At 42.9% G+C, this 26,063-nt stretch overlaps 1 protein-coding gene across 3 annotated transcripts in view; it reads left to right on the top strand.

Moving 5' to 3' along the window:
- LOC117505355 (neurexin-1-beta-like) overlaps positions 1 to 26,063 on the top strand; it is a 513,547-nt gene that overhangs the window by 479,396 nt on the left and 8,088 nt on the right. For all 3 annotated transcript variants that reach the window (XM_034164999.1, XM_034164998.1, XM_034164997.1), the window contains 2 exons: positions 4,351 to 4,676; positions 10,520 to 10,598. In XM_034164999.1, the coding sequence (XP_034020890.1) occupies positions 4,351 to 4,676; positions 10,520 to 10,598 (405 nt within the window). The remainder of the gene's footprint in view (positions 1 to 4,350; positions 4,677 to 10,519; positions 10,599 to 26,063) is intronic.

Below are 26,063 nucleotides of genomic sequence, written 5' to 3' on the forward strand. Positions count from 1 at the left end.
TGGTTGAAAACTTTAAAGATATGCATGCAAAGGCAGAGGAATATGTAAATCCCTGTTTTTAATTTTAAAAGGCCAACTATCGCACCCATAAAGGTCATTTCACGAGTTAACTATGCACTTGCCCCCTTCTCCTACCACATCTGCCGCTGTTATTAACCTCTGTGATTGCTCGTCATGCAGATCCCAACCTTTGTTTCCTGGTCACCCACCCCACCCTGCCTCCTCCACCCCCTAGCCAGCTCTTCCCTGCATCCACAATTGGCAAAAAAGAAAAAAGAAAAAATGTGTCACTTTTGATTTGACCCAGCAGACCCTGAAACAATAACTTCATCAGGCCCTGTTAGTATCTCATTCCAAGCAGACAGCTACAAAAACAAATGCTGAATTCTCCTCATCAAATCTAGAGGGCACATCTCCCCCACCCCCTTCCCCCCTTTTTGTTCCCCCTCTCTCGCTCTCTCAAGAGAATAAATGCATGAACTGCTTCACAACCATCTTCCCGCGCTTACTTACGTGAAGGACGTAGATTAAACAGATCACCCCGACATGAGCTTGGATATTTTAATCACTATGTCATGATATGGTGATGCATGTGCAGTACTTTTTAAAGGCATCGCTAATCCCCACTACTCGACTTCATAATCATAAGCCGCTTGTCAATACGGCTTACATACGACTGTGTCAGTGGCTCCGAGTGCAACTCTGACACCCGCATGCGAAAGTTGGCCGGAGTAAACTTTCCTGTCTGAACAGATCATCTTCGGACTTGGACTGGCTGCTCGTACCACGAGGGAGAATCCGACATTCGTACAGCAACTTGATCTGCTTTGTAAGCCGAGAGGGCCAATAACTTTCAGGAATACAGATGATGTGTGGCGCTCTGTGACCCCCCTGCCATACAGAGCGGGGGCCGACTGGGGCCTCGTGCTCGAAATGGGAGACCCTCTGGGCTGACGAGTGGGTGTGCATGGATGGTATACGTCCTCGCACCAAGGAGGGCGGAAGATTGATACCGGGGCCAGTGAGGTGTTCTAAAGCTGCTTTTGTGTTTTCTAGAAAATCTGTGTGTATTCTCAACATTTAAAGGGGTTATATTGCACAAAAAATAAATAAATTTTTATCTACCTTTACCGTTAAATATGGTTTGGGTGTCATGTGTAAAATCCCCTCCATTACAAGCGAAGCAGGGTTTTGTATACTACTACGTACAACAAAATATGCACCGGAAACTTTGATGCCACATAGTCAGAAAATGGAAAAAACTGAACGCTCGAGTCCATAAATATAAAAACCCATTGATTTGGACTCACTGGCAAATATATACCCAACTGCTCTCAATGCATTCTGGTAATTGTACAACAGAAAAAAAATGTAAATATTTGTCTTGAACAACATGCCAATGACATGTCAACGAAGTTACCGTGCAACAATGTCGGCGTGCTTTTGACATGTAGCATCCTGTGACGTAGCGCTTCCAGTGTATGATCTAGAATAGGAACACCACAACTGCAAAAATTATAGTTTATCTGTTTTGATTACACCTGAGTCACCGATATTAGCTTGATGAAACGGTGGCCGTTCTAGTGATTATTCTCCTGTATTATCCTTGATGTCTAAATTTGACCTTCCTTTCCCTGTCCTTCTTTATATTATGGCATCACTCTCACAGAAAACATCCATAGTGGCGAGATAACGGCGCGAGATTCAGCTGTTATGTCAACAGTGCATATGCTAGACATTAAACCTCATCATTATGAAGTGAGGGGATGGAAGCTGGGTCCCTTGCGGGCCCCTGATGGGCCTAATGATCTGATAATGGAATGACATGTGTAATGGCCCATCTCGATGGAATAAATTTCTCCAGCACTAGTGCTGAAAACGTTGAACATGGTGTTACACCCACACATATATGGAAGCAAGGCACATTTCATATGAATGTACGCCAACAGGCATTATTTTCATGAAAGCAACACTCACCTGGATGTTTCGTATATGTGGGAACCAGCTCCCTCATATAGAACGGCAAAATCATTATTGCAATGATGAAGCACCCTCTCAACACTCTTAATTAGAAGTCAATCGGACCCAAGACGGCCCTTCGTGTGGTTGTGTGGTTCATGGAAGACTCTATCAATCTATGAGGGGGAGCTAAAAAAGCTGTTGGCTAACCGCTGTTGCATAGGCTAACCACAATACTCTTGAAGGGTGTGAGACTATGTGTGGATTGCCTCTTTCACACCTGCGCATCTTCTAAGTTAACTGTAATTTTTGGATCCCCTTGGCATAGACAATCCCCAATCGCAAGAGTATGATAGATGCTTAACTATTTTGGAGCCAAATACCAAACACTAACTTGTGACTTGGGGCATTGTCCTCATGAAAGTCCCATGTTGGCTTTCTTGACCATTTGCTCTTGATAGTGCCATGTTGCTTCCTTAGCAAATGGCTATCATACGCTCCATGTTCTGTTTAGCCTTTTGAAAGGTAGTCTAACAGTTTCTATAATGCTTATTTGCATAAAACTTGGGCAATCACCTTGGTCTATTTACGAGGGAGTGACGATATCTGTTGCCATTGCAAATGCCTTTTTGTCTATGGCTTAATGGAATTAGGTAAATCTGCTTCAAAATGTTTAATTCCAGATTGCCATGATGAACCTGGTGCAGTTAGGACTAGGGGTCAGAATATCAAAACAAAGAAATAATAATAATACATTAGTTATCAACAGAATTGGAATCAATCAATACCAAGGTTTGCCGATATGGCCTTACGCCTCCGTCATCTATCTACGATCTTACTCAGTGTCTGGAAAAGATAGACACATGATATGCAAGTGTGCACAAATGACCTATGGAGACCCCGTAACCTTATAAGTATCCACAAATACACATGCACATGTACCCCATGGAGCCATCGAGGTCTCTCATTTCAGAGGTCCACAGCACACCATCTCCAGAGAGTCTATGATTGGCTCTCAAATGTACACATTAGCGTAGTATCCCTTTCACAAACAAACACACTCCATCCTTCCTTACACGGATTGATTAAACCATAAAAAGGCTCTTTGGCTTCTCATAATCTCTTCCGTGTAATTACCTCATCAAGTCTGTTTTTTACCCACTTCCTCTGAAAATCATCCCATAGCAGTGCCTCTTCTGCCTTCACAAAGGCCCACGTTACAGGTCAAAGCCTGCGTAACTCCAGCGGAATGTGGATATATACAGCGATGAGCACAGCTAGCATAAAAGTTAGCTTCGATGGCCGCCAACCCGCAAGCTGAAATGTTAACTGTTAATGCTCAACCGATAAACTGCAAAAACACTGAGCTGAAGCTACAGCTAACTGCTATTATATATTATATGAATTCACAGTACAGAAAGTTTTAAACGAAGTCCAATCATTCTAATCTAATTAATGCATTTACTCTAGCTTCACCTCCTACTCCTCAGTCTCCTTGAGGTGATGTTTTTTACCTTGGTACAATGTGTCAGTTTGGATTGTTAGATTAGCATATAAGCAGCTAGAGGAGCAACCATGTATTGTTTTAGGGTTTACAAATGTTTTTTGGCCGATAAATCTTATTTTTTTTTAAATGCCAGCTGACTTAAAGATAGCTGAACTACATTTAGCGGAAGCTAACTGGTCCACTAATGGGTTTTTTTCAGAGTTAGCTTCAACAATTAGCTGTTAGCTAAACTGTGCCCACCACTGCATATACATAAATGCAACAGACATGGGTTTAATACGGTGAGAAAAACTACACCTGTCAGAAAATTCCACCCCTCGCAAGTCTTGGTAACACATTAGTACTGGAACCAAGTTAAATGGTTGACCTGCTTCTCCCTTCATCCATCTATCCATTCAGAAGAATGATAATGACTACAGAAGGTGGCGACAGCCCCTGCTGAATTAAACATTTCCTTTTGGAAGAGACATTTTATCACTCTGCAGTTCTGGCGCCTCAGAGGTCAACGTCAGACCTAGCATTGTTCAAATATATTCCATCTCAGTTCAAATGAGATGCATTTTGCTGTGAACCTTCTGATTCAAGCGACAACCTACAACTGCAATTGCAATCTATTTGACTGCCAGGTTCAGGCAGTTTCTGATAAATTGGCACATGCCCAGACCTATAATGGATGTAAGTGCAGCGAGCCAGGTTGCAATCTACCTAACGTGTTACCAACAAAGTCCTGTTTGATGGAAGAAGTCCCTCTGTCTGCTATGTTTCATGTTCTGACGGCTTGTTAATTTGTGTTGCATGTGGAAGCTTACCTAGAAACAAAGGCTGACTTGTGTCCTATGCCTCCCTCTGTTTTTCTTTCCCCTTCCTCATCTGTTGCAAATCAGGTCGCCAGTTGACCATCTTCAACAGCCAGGCGTTCATCAAAATTGGTGGTGGTGGAGACAAGGGGCGTCACTTCCAGGGTCAGATCTCAGGCCTGTACTACAATGGTCTACAGGTGCTGAAACTGGCAGCTGAGGGTGACCCCAATGTCCAGACCCAGGGCAACCTGCGGCTGGTAGGTGACGTACCCTCGGTGCTCACTACTGACACCACCTCCACCACCCCGTTGGCTGATATGTCCACCACCATCATGGAGACAACCACCACCATGGCCACAACCACCACCCGCAAGCAGCGCTCCCCAACCATGAGGGACAGTGTCACACAGGTGAGACATTTACTGGTTTAAAAGTCACATATAGGTTTGAGATTTTCAATCAGGAAAATTCTTTGTAGTGTTTTGTGATAGATCTAAATGTTCCCCATGAAGGAGATTAACCCATCAGCTGTCTGGCCAAACAATTACATCCTCAGTTTTTCTGAGATGGTTTTTTCAATGTTAGCTAGACAGAGTACAGTAGACTCACGTGAATAGTCTGAACTCTTCAGTTCAGAAGATTTGTGCCTCCAAGACAGGCGTGAACCCTTCAAGCCGTTCAAAGTCCTCCAGTCCATACGACCACAATGTCTCTGAATCACTTGTGGATAGAACAGGCCAGTTCTTTGTCATATTCTGTCCATCCCGATGCAACTCTGCATTAAATGGGGAATGGACATGGGTGGTCCAAGAATCTTCTCTTTCGGAAGCAAGTGCACTGACCACCATGAAAGTGAAAATGGGGCTTGAGTCACCTCGAGGCTGCCGTACCCCACGAACAAATACATTGGTCAGAGGTTGTAAGGAGAAAAACTCCCTTGGTGTTTTTTGATTCCAGAATGAATCCTCAAGCAGTTCGGACTCACATGGTGACCGTCTGAGATGGCCACAAAAAGCACAACACAAAATTGACATAATTGTTGCAATTCAAAATCGTAAAATTCTTTCAATACCGACATCCAGATTTCCCAACATAGATCCATGCACTTTATTTAAATTGAACCAAAATGTTTGAATACGACCCCAAGAAAGTAATTTCGGACCTTCAAATGTCAAACATTGCTCTGTTTTTGGCTCCAGTTTGGCTTTGACGATTTAGCAGTGCCTTTCTTCTGGACATTAGATGAATATAAAACAATTCTGGCGACGTTACCTGTAGAGCGGCCTCTAGATTTCTTGGCAGAAATAATCTTCTGTTCAGTTTCCAATGAGCTTCCACAGCGGTGGACAATTGATGTAAAATTGCCCGCTTTTATAGACACCCTTGTTTGAAACATTATCTCCAGAAACCCAATCAACCCGGAGTATTGTCTCCCTTTCTGTTTTTGCAAGCCTTAATGTGTATCGCTTTTGCTTAATGATGTTTGTGTTTGGCTATAAAAGAGGCAGAGCTCCACCTTTCAAGTGTTTTTTATTGCTACAAATCTATTTTTCAGCCATTGTGTGCAAATTTCAAAAGGCCCCCTCTTCATTATGGCGTACCTGACTGAACATAGTGTATCGCTACACTAGCATAAAATAGCATTAAGGTCATGTAGTTGAGTGTGAATAGAAATTACCACTGAATCATCCACATCCTTTAATAATAGCAGTGGTGACATTCTTTTTTTGTTGTTGTTTCTCAGAAACATAAATGCAATATCGAGCGGCCTAATGTAGTGCTGCTTTCATACAGTTTCAGTGTTAGTGAGGATATTTAGTCTGAAATTTACGGTTATTTTCTCTGAGGTTTTCAGGGTCTAGCTAGCTAATCAGCACCACTGACTCATAAAAGAGAGAGAAGGACGACAACATGCACTGTTAAACTGAGCCAGAGGTGACACCGTTGAAACTCAAAGGGTGCTCGGTACAGTGCCTACCTTTTTATTCTGATCGCTGATGAAGAGTCTGCCCTGATCTGCCGAGCTCGGTATCGAACACTGGTGTTAATGGTGCGTTCCATTTGTGCTCATTACAGGCACAAGCAGGAAGTTTCAATTGGCGCGCCCCCTGAAGACGTAATTCCAAGTTGTCAAGTCATTCGAACACCACATCCCCCAAGATCACAATGTGAGATGGCGAAAGTTTTTAGGACTTCAGTCTTTTCATTCATTTTCTGCCGTTTATCTGAGTCAGGAGCATGATGGCAGCAGACCAAGCAGCTAATCCCACGCGTCCCCATCCTTAGCCATGTAATCTAACTCTTCCTGGGGGATGCCCGAGCCATCTGGGAGGTATAATCCCTATAGCTTGTCCTGGGTTTCCCCAGGCCCGCCTCTCAGTCGGCTGTGCCTGGACGACGGGGGCAGGGGAAATCCTCACCAGATGCCAGACCCACCTCAGGTGGCACCTTTTGATATGAAGGAGCAGCAGCTTCGTAGTCTGTTTTGTGTGTATTTGACAAGTTGTACACACAGTAGTGTCCGTCATGCCACTGAATTTGGGAATGTTGCTATGGTGTTTTTAATTGCATGACATACCCACGCGGGAAGCTTTGATGGCTTCAAATGAAGCCCTACTGGAAAAACAAAAAGTTGCAGTTCCTTGACTGGCCCCTTGAGGCTGGCTCCCAAACAGAGCACATTCCCATAGAAGTCCATGTTAAAATGTCCAACTTTATAGCAGAAATAAAAATGTTTCCAGCCTGGTACAAAAATGTTTTTCACCTCTACACATAGTTTCTTCCTCCATGACAATTGTATCCTGATCCATTAAGGCACAATTATTGAGAAAATAAGTGGCTCATAACTTTTAATGTCCACATCAGAGATATGATTTAATAAACACCCGAACCGAGGTTAGCCTGTTAGGTTAGGCAGTTCAGATTTAAAGATAGGAGTGTGTTCGGGATTCTTTTGTCCCACACTCCACCCCTTTATGCATTAATGAGTTAATCGCTACTGCCAACATGATGATGCCCAGGTTACGGGTCTCTACAGAAAACCTCTGGGTGTCCTCATGCAGGCTTTGTCCAGTATATACATACTGTGTATGGTGCTGATGCTGTTGGTCTTTATATATAGGTTGCAAAATTTTGTGCTTAAGCTAACACGGTAGTAGTAGCATAGCAAACACCACGGGGTGCAAAGCTAACAAGAACTACAGTGCTCTAATGAGTAATCCCAGCACCCATCAACACACCGCAGAGGGAGCAGGCAAGACCAGGGTGAGCGGAAACCCAAATTTGAATTTCTCCAAAAGCTCTGAGCTACACTGTACATTGCAGCTTTGATCATAGAGGAAAAATGCGCTTTGATGCTCAGAATAAAAGATCTACCTTTTAATGTGCATGTGGTTGGGGGGGCATTTTCTTTTACCCCATCATGCTGTGGATTTCTTTGAAACAGACAGAATCATCACTTGTCTAGCGATGACCTACATTTGGTGTCAGGCTGACATTAAACTAAGATCACGAGCCGGGCGCGTAGCGCCATCGATAGCACGCCGAAGGTGTTTGTGATCTCGATCTGCTTTACCAGATGGATACAAGAGCGGCTTTACAGTTTTCGTTTTTCCTCACAGATTCAACTTAGAGCCTGTGAAGAAGAGTTCTGACCAGGTCAAACTGGAGTTTGGGTGTGACTTAGCACTGATAAATCAACAGCCTTTTCAGTCTCACTCAGCGAGCCGGTGGATTATTAAATATTTTGTCACCTCGCACAAACTTTGCCTGGAGCTTTTAATAATGTCAGGGTAGTTTACTTTTCTGGATTGCAAATTTAAAGAATTCATTACATGTATTGCATACGGTGCTGAGCTGGGGAGCGCACCTGATTGCATGGATTGATCAAATATAAGCGTATTTGGTCACTAACCAAAGTTGGATAATTACATTCAGTTGAATTATAATGGTTATAATTAAATAATAACTCCCAAACCAGAGATTCATAAGTGAAAGCTGTTGTGGTGGTGCACAGCTGAATCAGTTCTCCTTTTCCCTGCAAAGTCAACTCTGCAGCATGTTGCCACATCCACCCCAGGACTAAATTTAAGGGAATCAAGGCGCTCAAAGAGTGCAATCCCTGTGCCTTATATATTTGACCAGATTCAATCTATGTGGTTCATTGATACCATAGTATAGTAGAGCTCTCAGCAAAATTCTACTGGACCTGCATTAATGTCAGTGTCCACCGGGTGGGGGTATTGCTCCATTTCATTAACCTCAGCGCAAGATGTTGACCAAGCTGTTGCTTATACTAGTGGATAGTTCAATGGGGCCTTGATATTTAATCAGCCCTCTTTTAAACTACAACCATGTTGACTCTAAATTATTTGAATAAAACAGTTACGACATTGCGTTTTACCTCCAAACTTTCAGGTTATAGGTTATGTAACAAGTAGGCAGGTGATATGTGTTCATATTGGTGTTTCATGGTAACTATAGGTGTATAATTAACCGGTTCCTCAAAATGGCCATTCTAACTATCTTCTGTATTCAAGTCTTTGGCCAATATTTTAACCTTGGCTTGACTTTGACGTTTCGCTAATTTTTCCTCAATCATATCACTTTTTTCCTTTTCTGACTTTTAATTGTTTCAATAACTTTAGTCCAAATCAGAATAAAACTGTTTGTGTCATTGCGTGATCTGTCAATCTTGTGTTTTAAGCCTCATTCCCACTTATACTCTTTGAGACCAAGACACCACCATGACTATCCGATAGCGGCAGGTCCTGTGGATAGTATTGCTGGTGACACTACTGATAATTCATGATGGCAGCAAGATGCCACCACAACCGTTTTAAGCTGTTTAAAACTTGCGCAACTTTTAAAAATCCTCTTGCTGTCATCCTGTATTCTTGCGTCATCTTGTTGCTATCCTGGAGGTAATTCTGAGCATTCTTGCAGATTTGTGGACCAGCTATCAAGCTACTTTTTGCACCAAATATTTTGTCATTGCAGACATTTTTAATTACTTGTAGCTCCATCTTCTTCAGTCTTCTCAAGAGTCTTGTTGGTGTCAGGTTTCGGTTCTTTGTTCAGTCATGAAGATGGTCTCATGTATGTGTTACAAAGGTTGCGGTATTGTCATAGGAAAAGAGTTGATTTTTAAACCAAAAGTGATCAAGTTTCACCACAGCATTGATGTGATGGATTCCTGGATGCTCGTTCATTTTCTGCATCTTATCCTGGTCCCAATAAGCTCAGTCAGGTCTTCTAATTCCTCCTGGAAGATTGCAAAATGTTCCTAAGCTATCTGAGAGATGTAATCCCTCTGGCATGTCCTGGATGTTCCCTAGCACATCCCAGTTGATTGCACCTGTTGATGACCAGTGGGCATACTCACTAAATGCCTGAACTTCTTCAGACATCTAGTGAGGCATCTACCCTCCCGGATAATCAAAGTTCTCACTCTGTTGTAGCCCTGATACCCGATAGAAGAACCTCATCTCCACTGCTTGTATGTGGAAAGGAGACTTGAGAGTAGAACAGCAACAGCAGATGACCACCCCACTGAGTCTGGACTGCTTGAGGTTTCTTCCTGTAAAACAACAGAACACAATGGAGTTTTTCCTTCCCGAGTGTTGCCAATGAACTTGCTCATGGGGTGGGTAAGGTCAAGACTAAGGGTGGGCCTGAAGGTTTGACTATGCAGGGTTTCCTTGCTACCAACCTCCTCAGCAGGTGATTTCACAGATAATCAGGACATTAATTTGCAGAGGTCACCAGTAAACCACCTGTGAAGGAAATCCAGGACCATATCAGCACACTGTTGCCCACCCCTGGTAGAAATGTTACTTGTGCATTGTGCTTGAAGGCAATTTATGTTATGATTTGGTGCTGTATGAACAAACTGAATAGCATTAAAACTCTTTGGGATATGCCGCTCGCACACACATGGACACATAGTACACCCTCGCATGCCCTACGATTGTACACGAGTGTAACAATCTACCAAGTAATAAAGAAAGATTTGATAAAAACTTTACAATTCAAGTCAACCAGCTGCAAGACGTTTTTGAGTTTTCCTTGAGGGTAGGAGTTGGGTCAATATGAGTGGGAGGTACCCCAAATGCACTTGGGCTACATGTCGATAGAAACAGCCGCCTACATCGTCTGCAAATTTTCGACTCCTGGCAAATCTTCAGTTTGCTTTTCCTTGTTCTAGAAATTGTGTTTTTTTTTATGTTTTTTTTTCCTATATTTGTTCTTGTAGAACACAGATGACCTTTTGGTTGCATCAGCTGAATGTCCAAGTGATGACGAAGACTTGGAGGAATGCGAGCCTGGAAATGGTGAGTCGGCACGCAGAGTTTTGTTCCTAGTACTTGGGGTATCCAAAAAGCAAAGTGCAGGCTAGAGTGTCACTGTGTTGCTTTCGTTGATACTTTTGCGACCCCCTCTGTATGCAGCGCCGACTGTCCAGATGTGTTCTCTTATTGTCTTTCAAAGTAGCAGGCAGTCAGCAGAAACTGCGGCCCATCAAGTGCTCAGCCAAGTGGTCGTATCTGGCATTTACACAGCTGTTGCTCCGATCTCCTCGCCTGATTTTAACAAGGCAGGACAGCTTCAACATTGAAACACAGCTTGTTCTGTACAGCGCACAGCTGCAGTCTGGCAGCCTCGTGGCTGAAGCACTGATAGTGCGAACAGTGGGTCAGGCAGTGTTCTGACACCATGACGGGAGGTAAAAGTTAAAGGCCACATGTTTGACGACTTGCTTCTTTGCTTCGCAGATATATTAAGCTGTATGCTGAACTGCCAAGAACCACGTAAAATAAAGCGCTGAGATTCAAACTGCTCCACTCAGAAAGCAGTTCCTGTGTTTGTACCTTTAAAGAATTGCCATACAAAATTCAAGAGTTGCCCTTCGACATTAATCACGCAAGCGAAGATTCCGATTTAACAGTGAATAAAAAATATTCAGCATGGTTTTTTTTGTTTGTTTGTTTTGGTTTTTAACTTTAACATAAAGGCATTGCAAACAATTTTTTTTAAAGGATATCGTACAAAATTACTGTACTTGCACAGTAACACTGAAGTGCCACATAAAAGTTTGTAAAAGATCATTTCATGAGAGTCGATACATGACATTCATCTGGATTAAAATTGGTTGCATATTATGGTTGTGTCAGGAAGGGCATCCGACGTAAAACAAGCGAAAAACGAAGATCCAGAGTAGAAATCGAGTTTCCATACCGGATCGGTCAAGGCCCAGCTTAACAATGACCGCCACTGATGCCGTTGCCCAACAGGGTGCCAGCGGAAATTGGGCTACTACTGGGGCCAAGGAGAAGAAGAGGAGAACATATCCAGAGAAGAGGAAAACTAGGTGTGGAAGTGAGAGTTGGGACTTTGAAAGGTAGATATGGTGTGTGTGCAAGAGACCAAGTGGAAGGGAAGTAAGAGCAGGAGCACAGGAGGTGGGTTCAAGATGTATCATGGTGATGAGGTGGTGGAGAGTGTGTCCAAGCATGAAAGAGTGGTGATAGGAGCGGACTTCAGTGGGAATGTTGACAAAGGGAACGGAGGTGACGAGGAAGTGATGGGTTGATATGACATCAAGGACAAGGGTACGGAACGGCAGATGGTAGCTGACTTTGCAAAAAGGTTGGAAATGGAAGTCTTCTGTGTAGAAGATGCAAGCAAAAAGAAATTAGAGGCTGTAAGATGGTGGCAGGAGTGTTAGACAGCACAGGATGGTGGATGGTAGGATGACTTCAGAGGTGAAGAAGAGGAAAAGAGCGAGAGCTCAAGCCAACAAAGGATCAGATGGTGGAAGCTGAGGAAGACTGTTGTATGAAATTCAGTAGGCAGATGAGACAGGCACTGGATGGAGGAGAAGCAAATTTGGACAACTGGAAAAGTACTGCAGATGTGGTGAGGGAGACAGCTAGGAAGGTACTGGGTGTCACATCTGGACAGCGGAAGGAAGACGAGGAGACTTAGTGGTGGAATGAAGATGTCCAGGAAAGCATAAGGAGAAAGAGGTTGGGTGGAAAAAAGAATTAGGATAGTTGGAGAGAAGAAATTAGAGAAGAGCATAAGGAGATGCAGTGGAAGACAAAAAGAGAAGTGGCAAATCTATATTTCACCTTTCTATGCACAATCTTGAATATGACAGTCTTTTGACCATAACATTCAAGCGTGACACACAGTGATGATGCATAAGTGATCAGGGTTCAATATTAATGCTTGCCCAGTTGTTCAGACAAGAGCAATCCTCTACATTATCCAAATGTTTACTTTAACGTCGTCAAATTCTTTGTCTCCAGATAGTTAACATGAAACTTGGCTATCCAGCTGGCACCATTGTACCTTTCGTTTACATCACGGGCCAACACAGCTTCATCTTAAATGGTCTTTGGGAATCTTTAGGAAGAGCAAAGGAGAAAAACTCACTGAGGAAAACCTGATGCACTAATAGAAACTCTTGGAAGATAGAAATTGACCCGAATATAATCAGATTAATGAACCAGCCAACGGCTTCACCAAAAGCGCTTCACTGTAGAGCTAATTAGAGACAACCAACATCTAGTCATAACTAAAGTATAGCACTAGGGATAGGTACTGATAAGATTTTACCGATATCGATGCTATTATCGATTGTGCTTGTCAATCCTATTCTTTATCGATTCCCTTATCAAGACATCCTGGGAATTTTCTGTGTACAAAAAGTAGGCTTTACAGGTTTTCTATGTCAACAACATTTTATTAAGTCTTAAAGTAAATAAACATAAAATTGGTCACTGGAGCTTTGATCTCTGGGACAGGTTCATCCAGAAGTTGGCAAGACCTTATTTAGGATAATGTTTTGGTGATGAGGGATGTCGTCATGTATTGTAATAAATATTCCAGAGAAAGGCAAGAGCTTCTCTCAGGATTTAGAAGAATAGGCCTGAAAGAAGTTTCTGTTGGCGGCATTTTAGACATAGGATCAGCAGGTTAGGTGAATTGGAAACTTTATAATTGTCCAGGTCTCCCTTGTAAAAGAGCTGTTGATCTCAATGGGACTAACCTGGTTAAATAAAGATTAAATTAAACTGGAAAGTGTTGGCTTTTTAAATACTTGAAAGACACTGGATTCATTGAGAAGATTTAGTACTGCTGTAACGGACTAATGCAGACGGTGGCAGCAATGCAACAATAAGGATGCAAGTTGCCATTAAACACCATCACAGGGACGTGTTTTGAGGTCGGAGTGCATTTCTGCATTCACAAAATGCCTCAGGAAACCACAAAAAATACATAAAGTACTTACTTTTTTTTAATGTTTGATTTTAGACTTTTAATTGGGTCTTATTTTCACTGTTGATATTGTTATCTTTGTGTACCTTGTCCTTTGTGTGCTCCTGCTGCAACATTAATTTCCCTTTACGGGACAATAAAGAAATTCTGATTCTGATTCTGATTAATTCACTCGTATCTGTTGTCAGTCTGGGAGAGCGAGAGAGGAGACCTCTGCTGTTTGTAGCCGTGACTCAGTTTTAAATATTGATTTCAATGTGTTTTGAATATGAGCATAATGTCAGTTTTGCTGTCGATTCTAATTTCGCATCTTTGAAGCATTTTGCGCCCGATCGCTGCAGAGGTCCCGCGTTACGGCAATAGGTTTATGTAACTAGAAAGAGGAATGACAAAAGGAGACTTCTTGTTATTTAATGCAAAGGAACAAAAAAAGACAGTGTGAGGTTAGAGCTCCTGACAACTCAATGAAATATGGATGAGATCAGATCTGGGACCGTGCACTTACACGTGCAAATGACTGCATTTGATATGGACGACCCCACCGTGCACCTGCACAACCATCTACAACCTGTTTTGATTGCAGGTACTCGAATGTCGAACCCGTCTCCGAAATCTGTTGGGAGATTAATCAAATATGCATATATTGATGTTGGGATGAAACTGGAGGAATTGATGAGCAGACGTAAGGAGAACCTACGTGACATTAAATGACTCTACAGCTACCTGAATCTAAAACTAACTGAAGGTAAAGTTGGTTAAATATAAAACAAACTGAACATAACAAGAACTGGTTGTGACAATAACTGAACGTGAATCTACTTGAATATACACTTGACTGAATCTAAAGCAAACTGGCCATGAAACTAAATTAATATAGTTCAGCAGTACATAAAGCTAACTGAACATAATGCTAACCGGATATGACGATAACTGAATGTGAATCTAACTGAATATACATGAAACTGACTGAGTATAATCTTAAAACTAACTGAATATGAAGCTAATTTCTTCCAAAACAAAGTGAATATATGGTTGAATAATTATGAAGCTAAATGAAAATAGAGTAATTGAATATAAAGTTTACTCATTGTAAAGCTAACTGAATATGACGCTAAAGCTAGCTGAAAAGCGAATTCGCTCTAATAACTGGTGCTAAAGGTAATTTTTAACCAAATATAAAGCCAGCTGAATATTATCAATATGTTTTTGCCCTAACATCCTACTATTTTAGCCCATACTAAACAGAACTACTTATATTACATTACAAATTAGCATGGTTTCGAGGTTGCGTTTGTTTGGAACAAAGCACTCCACACATCTGTCCTTGAAATGGACACCTTTCTGCCTCTACAACCCTTTTTGGGAGTGAGGCGTATTGGTTTGAACAGAACGTTGTACTGCTGTAAAGGCGGGAGATTATAGCAATCAGAATGTTTGTGAGGAGAAAGTGATCTGAACTTCTTCTTCTTCTTTGTCTTTCGGCTGTTCCCGTTAGGGGTCGCCACAGCAGATCAATCGTTTCCATCTCACCCTGTCCTCTGTATCTTCCTCTGTCACACCAACCACCTGCATGTCCTCTCTCAGCACATCCATGAACCTCCTCTTTGGTCTCCCTCTTCTCCTCCTGCCTGGTGGCTCCATCCTCAGCATCCTTCTCCCTATATACCTTGGGTCCCTCCTCTGCACATGTCCAAACCATCTCAATCTCGCCTCTCTGACTTTGTCTCCAAACCGTCCCACCTGAGCTGTCCCTCTGATATGTTCATTCCTAATCTTGTCCATTCTTGTCACTCCCAAAGAGAATCTCAACATCTTCAGCTCTGCCACCTCCAGCTCTGCCTCCTGTCTTTTTGTTAGTGCCACCGTCTCTAAACCATACAACATAGCTGGTCTCACTACTGTTTTGTAAACTTTCCCCTTTACTCTTGCTGATATTCTTCGGTCACAAATCACTCCTGCCACCTTTCTCCACCCTGCCTGCACTCTCTTCTTCACCTCTCTACCACACTCTCCATTACTTTGAACAGTTGACCCCAAATATTTAAACTCATCTACTTTCACCACTTCTACTCCTTCTAACTGCACTATTCCACTGGGCTCCCTCTCATTCACACACATGTACTCAGTCTTTCATTCCCCTTCTCTCCAAAGCATATCTCCACTTCTCCAGTCTAGACTCAACTTGCTCTCTACTCTCACTACAGATCACAATGTCATCTGCAAACATCATAGTCCATGGGGACTCCTGTCTGATCTCATCTGTCAACCTGTCCATCACCACTGCAAACAAGAAAGGACTCAGAGCTGATCCTTGGTGTAATCCCACCTCCACCTTGAATGAGTCTGTCATTCCGACTGCACATCTCACCGCTGTCACACTATTCTTGTACATGTCCTGTACTACCCTAACATACTTCTCTGCCACTCCAGACTTCCTCATACAATGCCACAACTCTTCTCTTGGCACCCTATCATAAGCTTTTTCTAAGTCCACAAACACACAATGTAACTCTTTCTGTCCTTCTCTGTACTTTTCCAACAGTATTCTCAGAGCAAACGTTGCATCTGTAGTGCTCTTTCTCAGCATGAAACCATATTGCTGCTCACAGATCTTCACCTGTTTTCTAAGCCTAGCTTCTACTACTCTTTCCCATAACTTTATGCTGTGGCTGATCAGCTTTATGCCTCTGTAGTTACTGCAGCTCTGCACATCACCCTTGTTCTTGAAAATAGGAACCAGCACACTTCGTCTCCACTCCTCAGGCATCCTCTCACTTTCCAAGATTTTATTAAACAATCTGGTTAGAAACTCTACTGCCATCTCTCCTAGACATTTCCATGCCTCCATTGGAATGTCATCTGGACCAACTGCCTTTCCACTCTTCATCCTCTTCATAGCAGCCCTCACTTCTTCCTTGCTAATCTCTTTTACTTCCTGATTTACTCTCACCACATCATCCAGCCTTTTCTCTCGCTCATTTTCTTTATTCATCAACTCTTCGAAATATTCCCTCCACCTTCTCAGCACACACTCCTCACTTGTCAGCACATTACCATGTGCATCTTTTACCACCCTAACCTGCTGCACATCCTTTCCAGCTCTGTCCCTTTGTCTGGCCAATCGGTACAAGTCCTTTTCTCCTTCCTTACTATTCAACTTCTTGTACAGCTCGCAATATGCCTTTTCCTTTGCTTTTGCCACTTCTCTTCTCGCCTTACGCCGCATCTCCTTGTACTTCTGTCTACTTTCTTCATCTCTCCGACTATCCCAAAACTTTTTTGCCAGCCTCTTTCTCCTTATGCTTTCCTGGACGTCTTCATTCCACCACCAAGTCTCCTTGTCTTCCTTCCACTGTCCAGATGTCATACCCAGTACTGCCCTAGCTGTCTCCTTCACCACATCTGCAGTACTCTTCCAATTGTCCAAAATTGCTTCCCCTCCAACCAGTGCTTCTCTCACCTGCTCGCTAAATTTCACACGTCTTCCTCCTTCAGCTTCCACCATCTGATCCTTTGTTGAGCTCTCACTCTCTTCTTCTTCTTTACCTCTAAAGTCATCCTACAAACAACCATCCTATGCTGTCTAGTGACACTCTCTCCTGCTACCACCTTACAGTCTGATTTCTTTTAGCTTGCATCTCCTATAAAGAATGTAGTCCACCTGTATGCACCTTCCTCCACTTTTATATGTTACCCTGTGCTCCTCCCTTTTCTTAAAGTAGGTATTCACCACAGCCATTTCCATCCTTTTTGCAAAATCAACTACCATCTGACCTTCCCCATTCCTATCCTTGATACCATATCTACCCATTACTTCCTCATCACCTCTGTTCCCTTCACCAACATGCCCATTGAAGTCGCTCCTATCACCACTCTTTCATGCTTGGGCACACTCTCCACCACCTCATCTAACACACTCCAGAAATCTTCTTTCTCCTTCATCTCACAACCTACCTGTGGGGCATATGCACTGATGATATTCATCATCACCCCTTCAATTTCCAACTTCACACTCATCACCCTGTCAGACACTCGCTTAACCTCCAACACACTTTTAACATACTCTTCCTTTAAAATGACCCCAACACCATTTCTCTTTCTGTTCTCACCATGGTACAACAACTTGTACCCACCGCCGAAGCTTCTGCTCTTACTTCCCTTCCACTTGGTCTCTTGCACACACAATATGTCTACCTTTCTCCTCTCCATTATATCAGCCAGCTCTCTCCCTTTACCAGTCATACTACCAACATTCAAAGTCCCCACTCTCATTTCCACCCTTCTAGTTTTCTTCTTCTCCTGCAGTTCGTGGCAACGTTTTCCTCCTCTTCTTCGTCGTCGTCTTCGCCCAGCAGTAGCCCAATTTCCACCGGCACCCTGTTGGGTAATAACACCAGTGGCAGATGTTGTTAACCCGGGCCGCGAGCGATCCGGTATGGGAATTCGATTCTGAGTCTGCATAGTTGGGTTGGCTTGTTTTACACCGGATGCCCTTCCTGACGCAACCCTCCTCATTTATCCGGGCTTGGGACCGGCACTCAGAATGTACTGGCTGCACACCCCATGTGGCTGAGTTAGAAAGTGATCTGAACCTGTGTTGAAATTTGAGTGCAGCATTTTCCGGCTGTTTTCTCTGTAGGTGGTTGGGATGAAAATAGAGACGCAATTCCCTTCTTATCGAAAGGAGAAATGAGTTTTTCGGTGGATGCTATGCCCAGGCTTAATCTCCCGTGGGGAGCACGCATCTCTCTCTCTCCCTCTCTCTCATTCGCCCACACAAATACACTGCGACAGACATGCTCACCTTTCCTCTTTTTCTCACTCAATGGGTGTAACGTTTTCTCTCCCCATCTGTCTCTCCTGATGAACCACAAACAAGTTAAGGTTCACATGCATGTGCTTGCTTGATATCACACCTTCCAGGTGCCAAGAGTTCCACTGAGGCATGGCAGCAGGCCCAGATAAGCCTTGGTGAAAACTGTGGACAAAGAAGAAACAACACTGGCTACAAAATACATCTTAACCACACCCAGCTGACACCAGACTGTAGTTTTTGTGCACTATGATTCTCACGATTGAAAATAACAGATTGTTCAGACCAGAAACTCAGAAAAAAATGAATCATGCAAATTTTATGGTCATGGTGATAAATGCAGTCATCAAACAACTGCCAAGCAGCCAAGAAATATATGAGAATGTAATGTTAGAAGATGGCAGGCCCACAAACATCTTTAAAATGTTAACGGTTTAAAAAAAAGTAAAAAAAAAAAAAGCTTATGACGGTCAAAAGTGGTAGAATGTCCATACATGATTGAACAATTTAAATGAGGGTCTGCTCAAAAATATACTTTTATTAGCAATATGTTCGAATTAAAAAATATTTTAATTAAGAATTGGTCTTCAGAAAGTCATTTTCTCAATCTGTCTTGAAAAGGGAGGATTGTCTTATAATCAATGTCCATCTACCACAGAGAGGTGAAGCGTGGTGTCCTTTCTGCAGCCGCTGTGGTTGACAACAGTGTGGCAGTGACACGCTGGATCATACACAAAAAAGCATGACACATGTTCAGTGTCATAGCTGACCTCACAATGAAAGTGCTACTCCTCGTCTTTGTTTCCCTAAGTAATTACTCCTTTGGCAAAAAGTCATTCCAGCAGTACCCACGGATAGTCCATATAGATCCAGTACCAATGACATCCAGTAGATCCTTGACATCACTGGTTAGTCTCACAATTACACAGTAAGACGGGAAGCATGTGGATCTTCATTCTCCTGCAAAATATCAGCATCACCATCCACCTCTGTCCAACCACCTCATTACTCCATAATCTCTTCCTAGACATCTCTCGCCCTCAAAGGCCGATGACCCAGAGACATGAATGTCACTGCTGAGCTACAGTACGTGAACATATCTACAACATCAACACTTTTACTGAATAGATACACGTTTCTGATGACTCAATCCAGGAAGTCACTGAAATCCTGGATCTTCATAAAGGCCCTGCAAGTCTTCACTCGATGTCTACTATCTCACTAAACCATCCAATCGGTAGTAGTGATGGTCGGTGTGAACAAAGGGGTAGGGATTTAATCAACGTGAGCTTATGATGCACACTTACTGGGAATTCCTCAGTCATGGGAAATAATTGCAACCCCCAGTCCCCATCATGAGTGGGGTTCACCGGGTTACCCGTGCCTCTCAGCGAAGGGTAGGCACACGCCGATCCGATCGGTGTGGCACCGCGCGTGGCCCCGGACATCTACGGGCATCACAGACCTGTTATTGCTCAATCTCGTGTTGTTGAACACCACTTGTCTTGCTAAGACGTTGATGCCAACCGCATGGGGCCGCTTGCCGGAGTCTCGTTCATTATCTGAATTAATCAGACAAATTGCTAAACAAAACTAAGAACAGCGCTACACCACCACCCACAGAATCAAGAAAGAGCTATCGATCTGTTGATCCTTGGAAAGTCGAGGTCTAGATCGGGGTCACCAGCCCTAGCTTCAGCAAGTACGCATGGAAAACATGCAGACCAGATGACCTCTGGTCTAGACCATCCCACATGGCTGCCAACTGTTGGCAAATTTGATGAAGAAGATGGATGTCTGGAGTGTTTTGGTCTTTGGCTTAGGTGGGAGGTTTGGACCTTGAGAGCACTTGTAGCCTTCGACTCACACTCCATCCCCAACGACGAAGTCTTTTCTTTCTTTACTTATTTGCATGTCTACTGATGAATTATTAGCCACCTGGGTGAAAAGCTCAAGCAGATATTGCAGAGAGCCACGCGTTGGCTAATGAGCTCAAAGTGGATGCAAAACAGACAAAACCGTCGACTGCAATCAAGAAATCAGGAAAAAAAAAAGGGGACCAGAGAGAGAGAGTGGACAGATAGATTTGAAGGACTGGACCTTGTTGAGATGCGCGTCACGCTCCTTTGTGCTGAGAGAAGAACAGAGAAGAGGAGAGAGGAGGAGGGTGCACAACGGCAGGATTTAAGACGAGGAGAAAAGGAGGTTGTGCGAATAACAAGAGAAACCAGCAGAAATTTCTATGAATGATTCCTCCTTTTCCCACCAGGCTAATTAAACTTTAACTTTGTGAGGTGGTCTTAATCACATCACCCAATTAAAGCCTTGCTTTGGATCCTCCAGTCTTGTTAATTAGCTCGTCAGAGGGCAGCACCTAAAAAGTCGGGAGCGGCATTGAAACTAGGCAACAAACAAGTCCATTGTATGTATTCTCATTTAGCCACAAACATTTAGCCACAAACATGTGAACTTCTCATCTTTACATCACATTTTATACACGTTATCTGTTAAACTGTATGTACTTGTAGGACGGACATTAACAACAGCCCTTCCTAAACCACACGCAAACAAACGGGTCTAATTTACATACACCTCACTGAACAAGTCCAGACACGTCCCAGTGCACCAATGGGGAGGATCCACTGGGCCTAGGGTCCACTGGTCCGAGGCTCCACTGGTCCAAGGGTCCACTACTCCTACGATCCACTTGTCCGAGGGTCCGCTAGTACTAGTGTCTACTAGTACTAGGGTCCACTGGTCCGACGCTCCACTGGTCCAAGGGTCCCATGGTCCACTGGTTCTATGGTCCAAGAGTCTACTAGTCCTAGGATCCACTGGTTCTATGGTCCAAGGGTTCACTCATCCTAGGATCCACTGGTCTGAGGCTCCACTGGTCCAAGGGTCCAAGGGTCCAATGGTCCTATGGTCCACTGTTTCTATGGTCCAAGGGTCCACTAGTACTAGGATCCACTGGTCCACTTTTATTTGTATTTTTGTCTATAAATCTGTTGAATTGAAAATCAACAAATAATGGTAATTCACCATCATTAAATGGGGTTTTTAATTGTTACACTTTTGTAAGCCTGCCATCAATGTAAAAACAACTTTAACATGGTCTCCTTAATGCTATAACTAGTGGACCCTAGGACTAGTGGACCCAAGGACTAGTGGACCCAAGGACCAGTGTGGACCCTTGGACCAGTTGACCCAAGGACTAGTGAACAGTCGGACCAGTGGATCCTAGTACTAGTGGACCCTTGGATCATAGAAACAGTGGACCATAGGACCATTGGACCCTTGGACCATAGAACCAGTGGACCATAGGACCATTGGGCCCTTGGACCAGTGGAGCCTCAGACCAGTGGATCCTAGGACTAGTGGGAGGTTCCTACATCTACACTGAAATTTCGACTAATACATAAGATGATGAGCAAATACTATGTTAAAAGATGCCAACATGGCCCATAATAGGAGGTTCACTGGTCCTCATCTAATTGTAGGAAATATGTTTAGAAATAAATGTAAATAAACTGATTTTTTAACTAAATATTTAATAATATTTTATAAATTCTAAACATATTTCCTACAATTAGATGAGGACCAGTGGAGCCTCAGACCAGTGGATCCTAGGACTAGTGGGAGGTTACTACATCTACACTGAAATTTCGACTAATACGAGTACATAAGATGATGAGCAAATACTATGTTAAAAGATGCCAACATGGCCCATAATAGGAGGTTCATCTAATTGTAGGAAATATATTTAGAAATAAATGTAAATAAACTGATTTTTTTTAACTGAATATTTAATAACATTTTATAAATTCTAAACAAATGACAAACCCCCAAAGAAAGACAAATGTTATCTGCATGCTTTAATAAATTTATAGTCAATTTCATCAGCCACTAATAAATATGAACAGCATGGTGCCCTGTGGTATAAAAATCTATCTGGAGTCATGACCATACAAGGAGATTGGTGAGGGAAGCCACCAACACCACCTTGATAATGCTGAAGGAGTTCTAAGATGCTGAGGCTGTGATTACGTAGCCTGTACATAATGGTGGAGTTGCACACAGATGGATATTCAAACAAGAAAAAAAATCAGCTCTAGGCTGAAGTCTCCAATGTGCCTTCTAGCAAACTGTCGTTGAAATTCCAGGTCTTCTCTGTTGGTCTTCATCATGAAGCTGTGGCTGGTGATGCAACAGTCAAAAGTTGCACTGCTGTATGCCCAGTTTCTCCAGTGACAGCCACAGAGGCCTATAACTCCTTGCGAGTTGTAATGAGTGTCTTGGTGGCTTCCCTCACAAGTCGCTCATTTTTTAAAATGTTATGTTTAATAAAATGTTTTGCATTTGTATTTAAATACATTTTAAATTCTGTACATAAAATGTATAATTCAGAGCAGTGGTGTATTTAACTCCGACAAGATCAGAGCTTTAAGGAGGTGATCAATAATTAAACAGCTACGGAGGAAAAATGTGAGCACTTTCTAGGTCGTAAGAGAGAAACCAAGGTATTACGCAATCAATTAGAAATGACCCACAGCTGGAAGCCTTTGTGATCAAAACCACACTGGTGTCATTTATTTTTCAGTCGGTTACTTTGAAGTTAAAACGGGCCTCGCTTGAGAGGATGGTGCTACGTGTTAGATGTTTGCTAACGCTGGGCTGCGCGTGTGTCCTCTATGTGCTGCTTCATTGTTTGACCCATATAAGAATTCTAACCAGTGATTTGACTCTGAGGGTTTGCCTCCTGTGGTCTGCTAAAAGACTAGTTCACCTTTTTGCAACCTTAGTTGGACTAAAAATGTTTGCGACTACTACGTAAAACGTCAGCCTACCCGTGTCAGACATGACCGCAATAAAAATGATCAGATTAGACCTACGCATTTTTAATCGTACGTTTTGTGCGTGTGTGTGTGTGTGTGTGTATACACACACACACACATATATAGTGGATAAACCCTACGTAAAGAAACCCATAGGTTCTCTGAGGAGTAGACTGGAGTCTTCTATGTCTCCAGGTATTCAACGGTGTCAAACGTTTGCAGCTTTAGGCCTTTATCAAACTCTTCAAGCTATACTATACCCTTTTTGGCAGTTTTTCTAGATCAAAGTTTCATGCAGTTAATCTGCCTGGAAACTTGCAAACTTGCATATGTTTAAATATTCGTATCTAAGCAAGCTTATATAATTTTTGTATTATTGCATCTGTTTTAAGGGTACTGTTTGTAAAGTGAAGTAGAAGCAGCTTGGTGAGAGTATCTCGGGCTTTGGAGTCGCTTATCCCCAGATACCCTAGCGTGAAGAGGGCAAGAGTCTACGACTTTCCTTTGATTGGATGCCAGTCCATCATAGGTTACTTCCCCAATCGGTGATGATACCCATTTACAGCTGGCTGGATTGGGGCAATGCAGATCAAATGTCTTGATCAAGGACAAAGACAGGTATTGAGACCAGGAACTGAACACAGGTCTTCATTATTGGTAGCCCAACGTCTGTCCCACTGATCTACCTGTTTGATGGAATTTCACATCAGTGTGGCCTAAACAGTGACGCGATTCAACAATTACATATTTATGGACACTGAGATGAGGTGAGGTGGGTCAAAAACAACCAGCTACTTGCCAAAGAATGATGGTCCACCCGGTTGGACCACTTGGAGCCAAAGCAGTGGCCTAAGTTGGGTGGATGTCTTGGGTGGATGGCACTAGCTAGTTTGAGAGGTGGGGATGGTTGGTTTGTCATTCATGACCAAGGGCAGATTCCCGGTGTGGTGGATGAAGTGACACCAGGGCATGACCAAACCTGGCCCACGGACTAACAACCTGGACTGAATCTTATTCAAAAACCTGCTAAACCTGGAAACAATACCGGGAATAATTACCAAAAAATGGGAGTCAGGACACCATGAAGTCCTTGAGACAAAGACGAAGGAATTTTGTCCAAATGTGGGGAACGTGGCACTAATTCATTTGTACATAGTCTCCTGAAGGTGTTTACCTTTCTCAGGGACCCTGGAGGAGCTCGATTCAGTCAGAAAGTCCGACGTACCCAACCCAGTCTCACGGAAGTTCGTGGCGGCATTGCGAAAAATACATTAATCGATGAGTTTGTGACAGGGGCACAAAATGTGGGGTGACAGGGGGTCTGGGGAGGTTATGGTTAGGGTTAGGGGAGGGTAGACACTAATGCTATGGTTATGGTTAGAGTTAGGAGAAGGGGAAGATTCTAAATAGCAAAATTAAAAACAAGTCTGACAAACATCTGGCACTTTTCATGGCGGGGGCACAAAAAAAAAAAAAAAAAGTAAGACTGGACTGAACGTACCATCGCCAGATATTCTCCCGGGACAATTCAAGGAACAGATTTCCTGCAATAAATTGAAAAATGTGTTTGTCGTTGTGATTTGTTTGGGGTTTTTTGTCCTTTTTGGGGGGGTTGTGCTAATGATTAATGATTCCCCCCCAATTACAAAGAAAGTGAAGTTTAAGCATTTTCTAGGTCTTGTATGAAGATGACAGCTGGAGTCTCTCTCCATAAGGTGGGCCTCACACAACTTGAGTTTCATCCTGAGGAGTTTTGTGATTTGGAGCCGACAGAACAGAAAACACTGAGGGGAGGAGGGGTAACTTTGACTCCTGCCAATATGTGACTCGCACGGGGCGCACTGTGCAGGTCGTCATGCCTTTGTGTCCAAATAAATCACTTAGCCTCGGCACAACGGCCCGAGCATTTCCCAACAGGTCACACAGATGGTGAAAAAGGTTTTTCGTTATATGGCTGTTAATTGTGCTGATCGGCACATGCAAGGACACAAATGTACGCTCGGAATAGTCGCCGGATTTTCCATCTACCGCTTAATGAAAGGTAAATTCCTGAACGCAGGAGATGGCAAACAACTTTCTTTTTTTTTTTCTTTTTTTTTTTGCTTTAAATATTTCAAATGGATGCAAGCGAGGTGACGTGATCAACACGACAAAAAGCGATTGTCAGGAGGCAGACGTAGATGCATCAGCATCCATCTGCCCTTTTCTCATTTTGTGTAAATAGAAGGCAATGATTCATGCTGCCAGTGGCGTGTGAGTAAAGATAAAGAAGAAATTTCATCATCTGGCCAAAACATGGCTCCACGCCATCAAATCAATGGGAGTCTGGCTCAATCGATCACGATGAACATGCCTGAATCACCCCCGCTGGTTTTTGCTGGCTTAATATCAGATTCGACATGATGCGTAGAACTAGCAGGGCTCTCTGTGGAGTGCATGAAGAAAACACTCCGGCATTGGCCCTGGATACACACATTTTGTTTTGTTGCATGTGTTTGATCTTTATTTAGATCGTTGTTGCCTCTGTCACCAAAATCATCTATATCAAAAAATACAGAGTAGCAATGCTAGCTTTATTTATTTATTTTTAATCCTGGTGGACCCCAAAATGAGGAGAAAAGGTTTACTGATCAGAAGTGTATCTGTATGTGGCAAACGAGATATCTGCATATCTCAACAGTGACTGTCATGTTTCCGTGTCCTCAGCCTTTGAGGTCCAGAAATACCCGAGTTAGTACAGTAAACTGCACAATATATAGACCACAACCCTAATTTGTTGCAAATTTATGGCTTAAAAATTACTTAAACTAATGTACATTTGGACATTTTAACATGGGGTTCAATGATGATTGACTTGCTTTTGG

Source organism: Thalassophryne amazonica, chromosome 23 (assembly GCF_902500255.1).
Source record: "Thalassophryne amazonica chromosome 23, fThaAma1.1, whole genome shotgun sequence".
NCBI lineage: Eukaryota > Metazoa > Chordata > Actinopteri > Batrachoidiformes > Batrachoididae > Thalassophryne > Thalassophryne amazonica.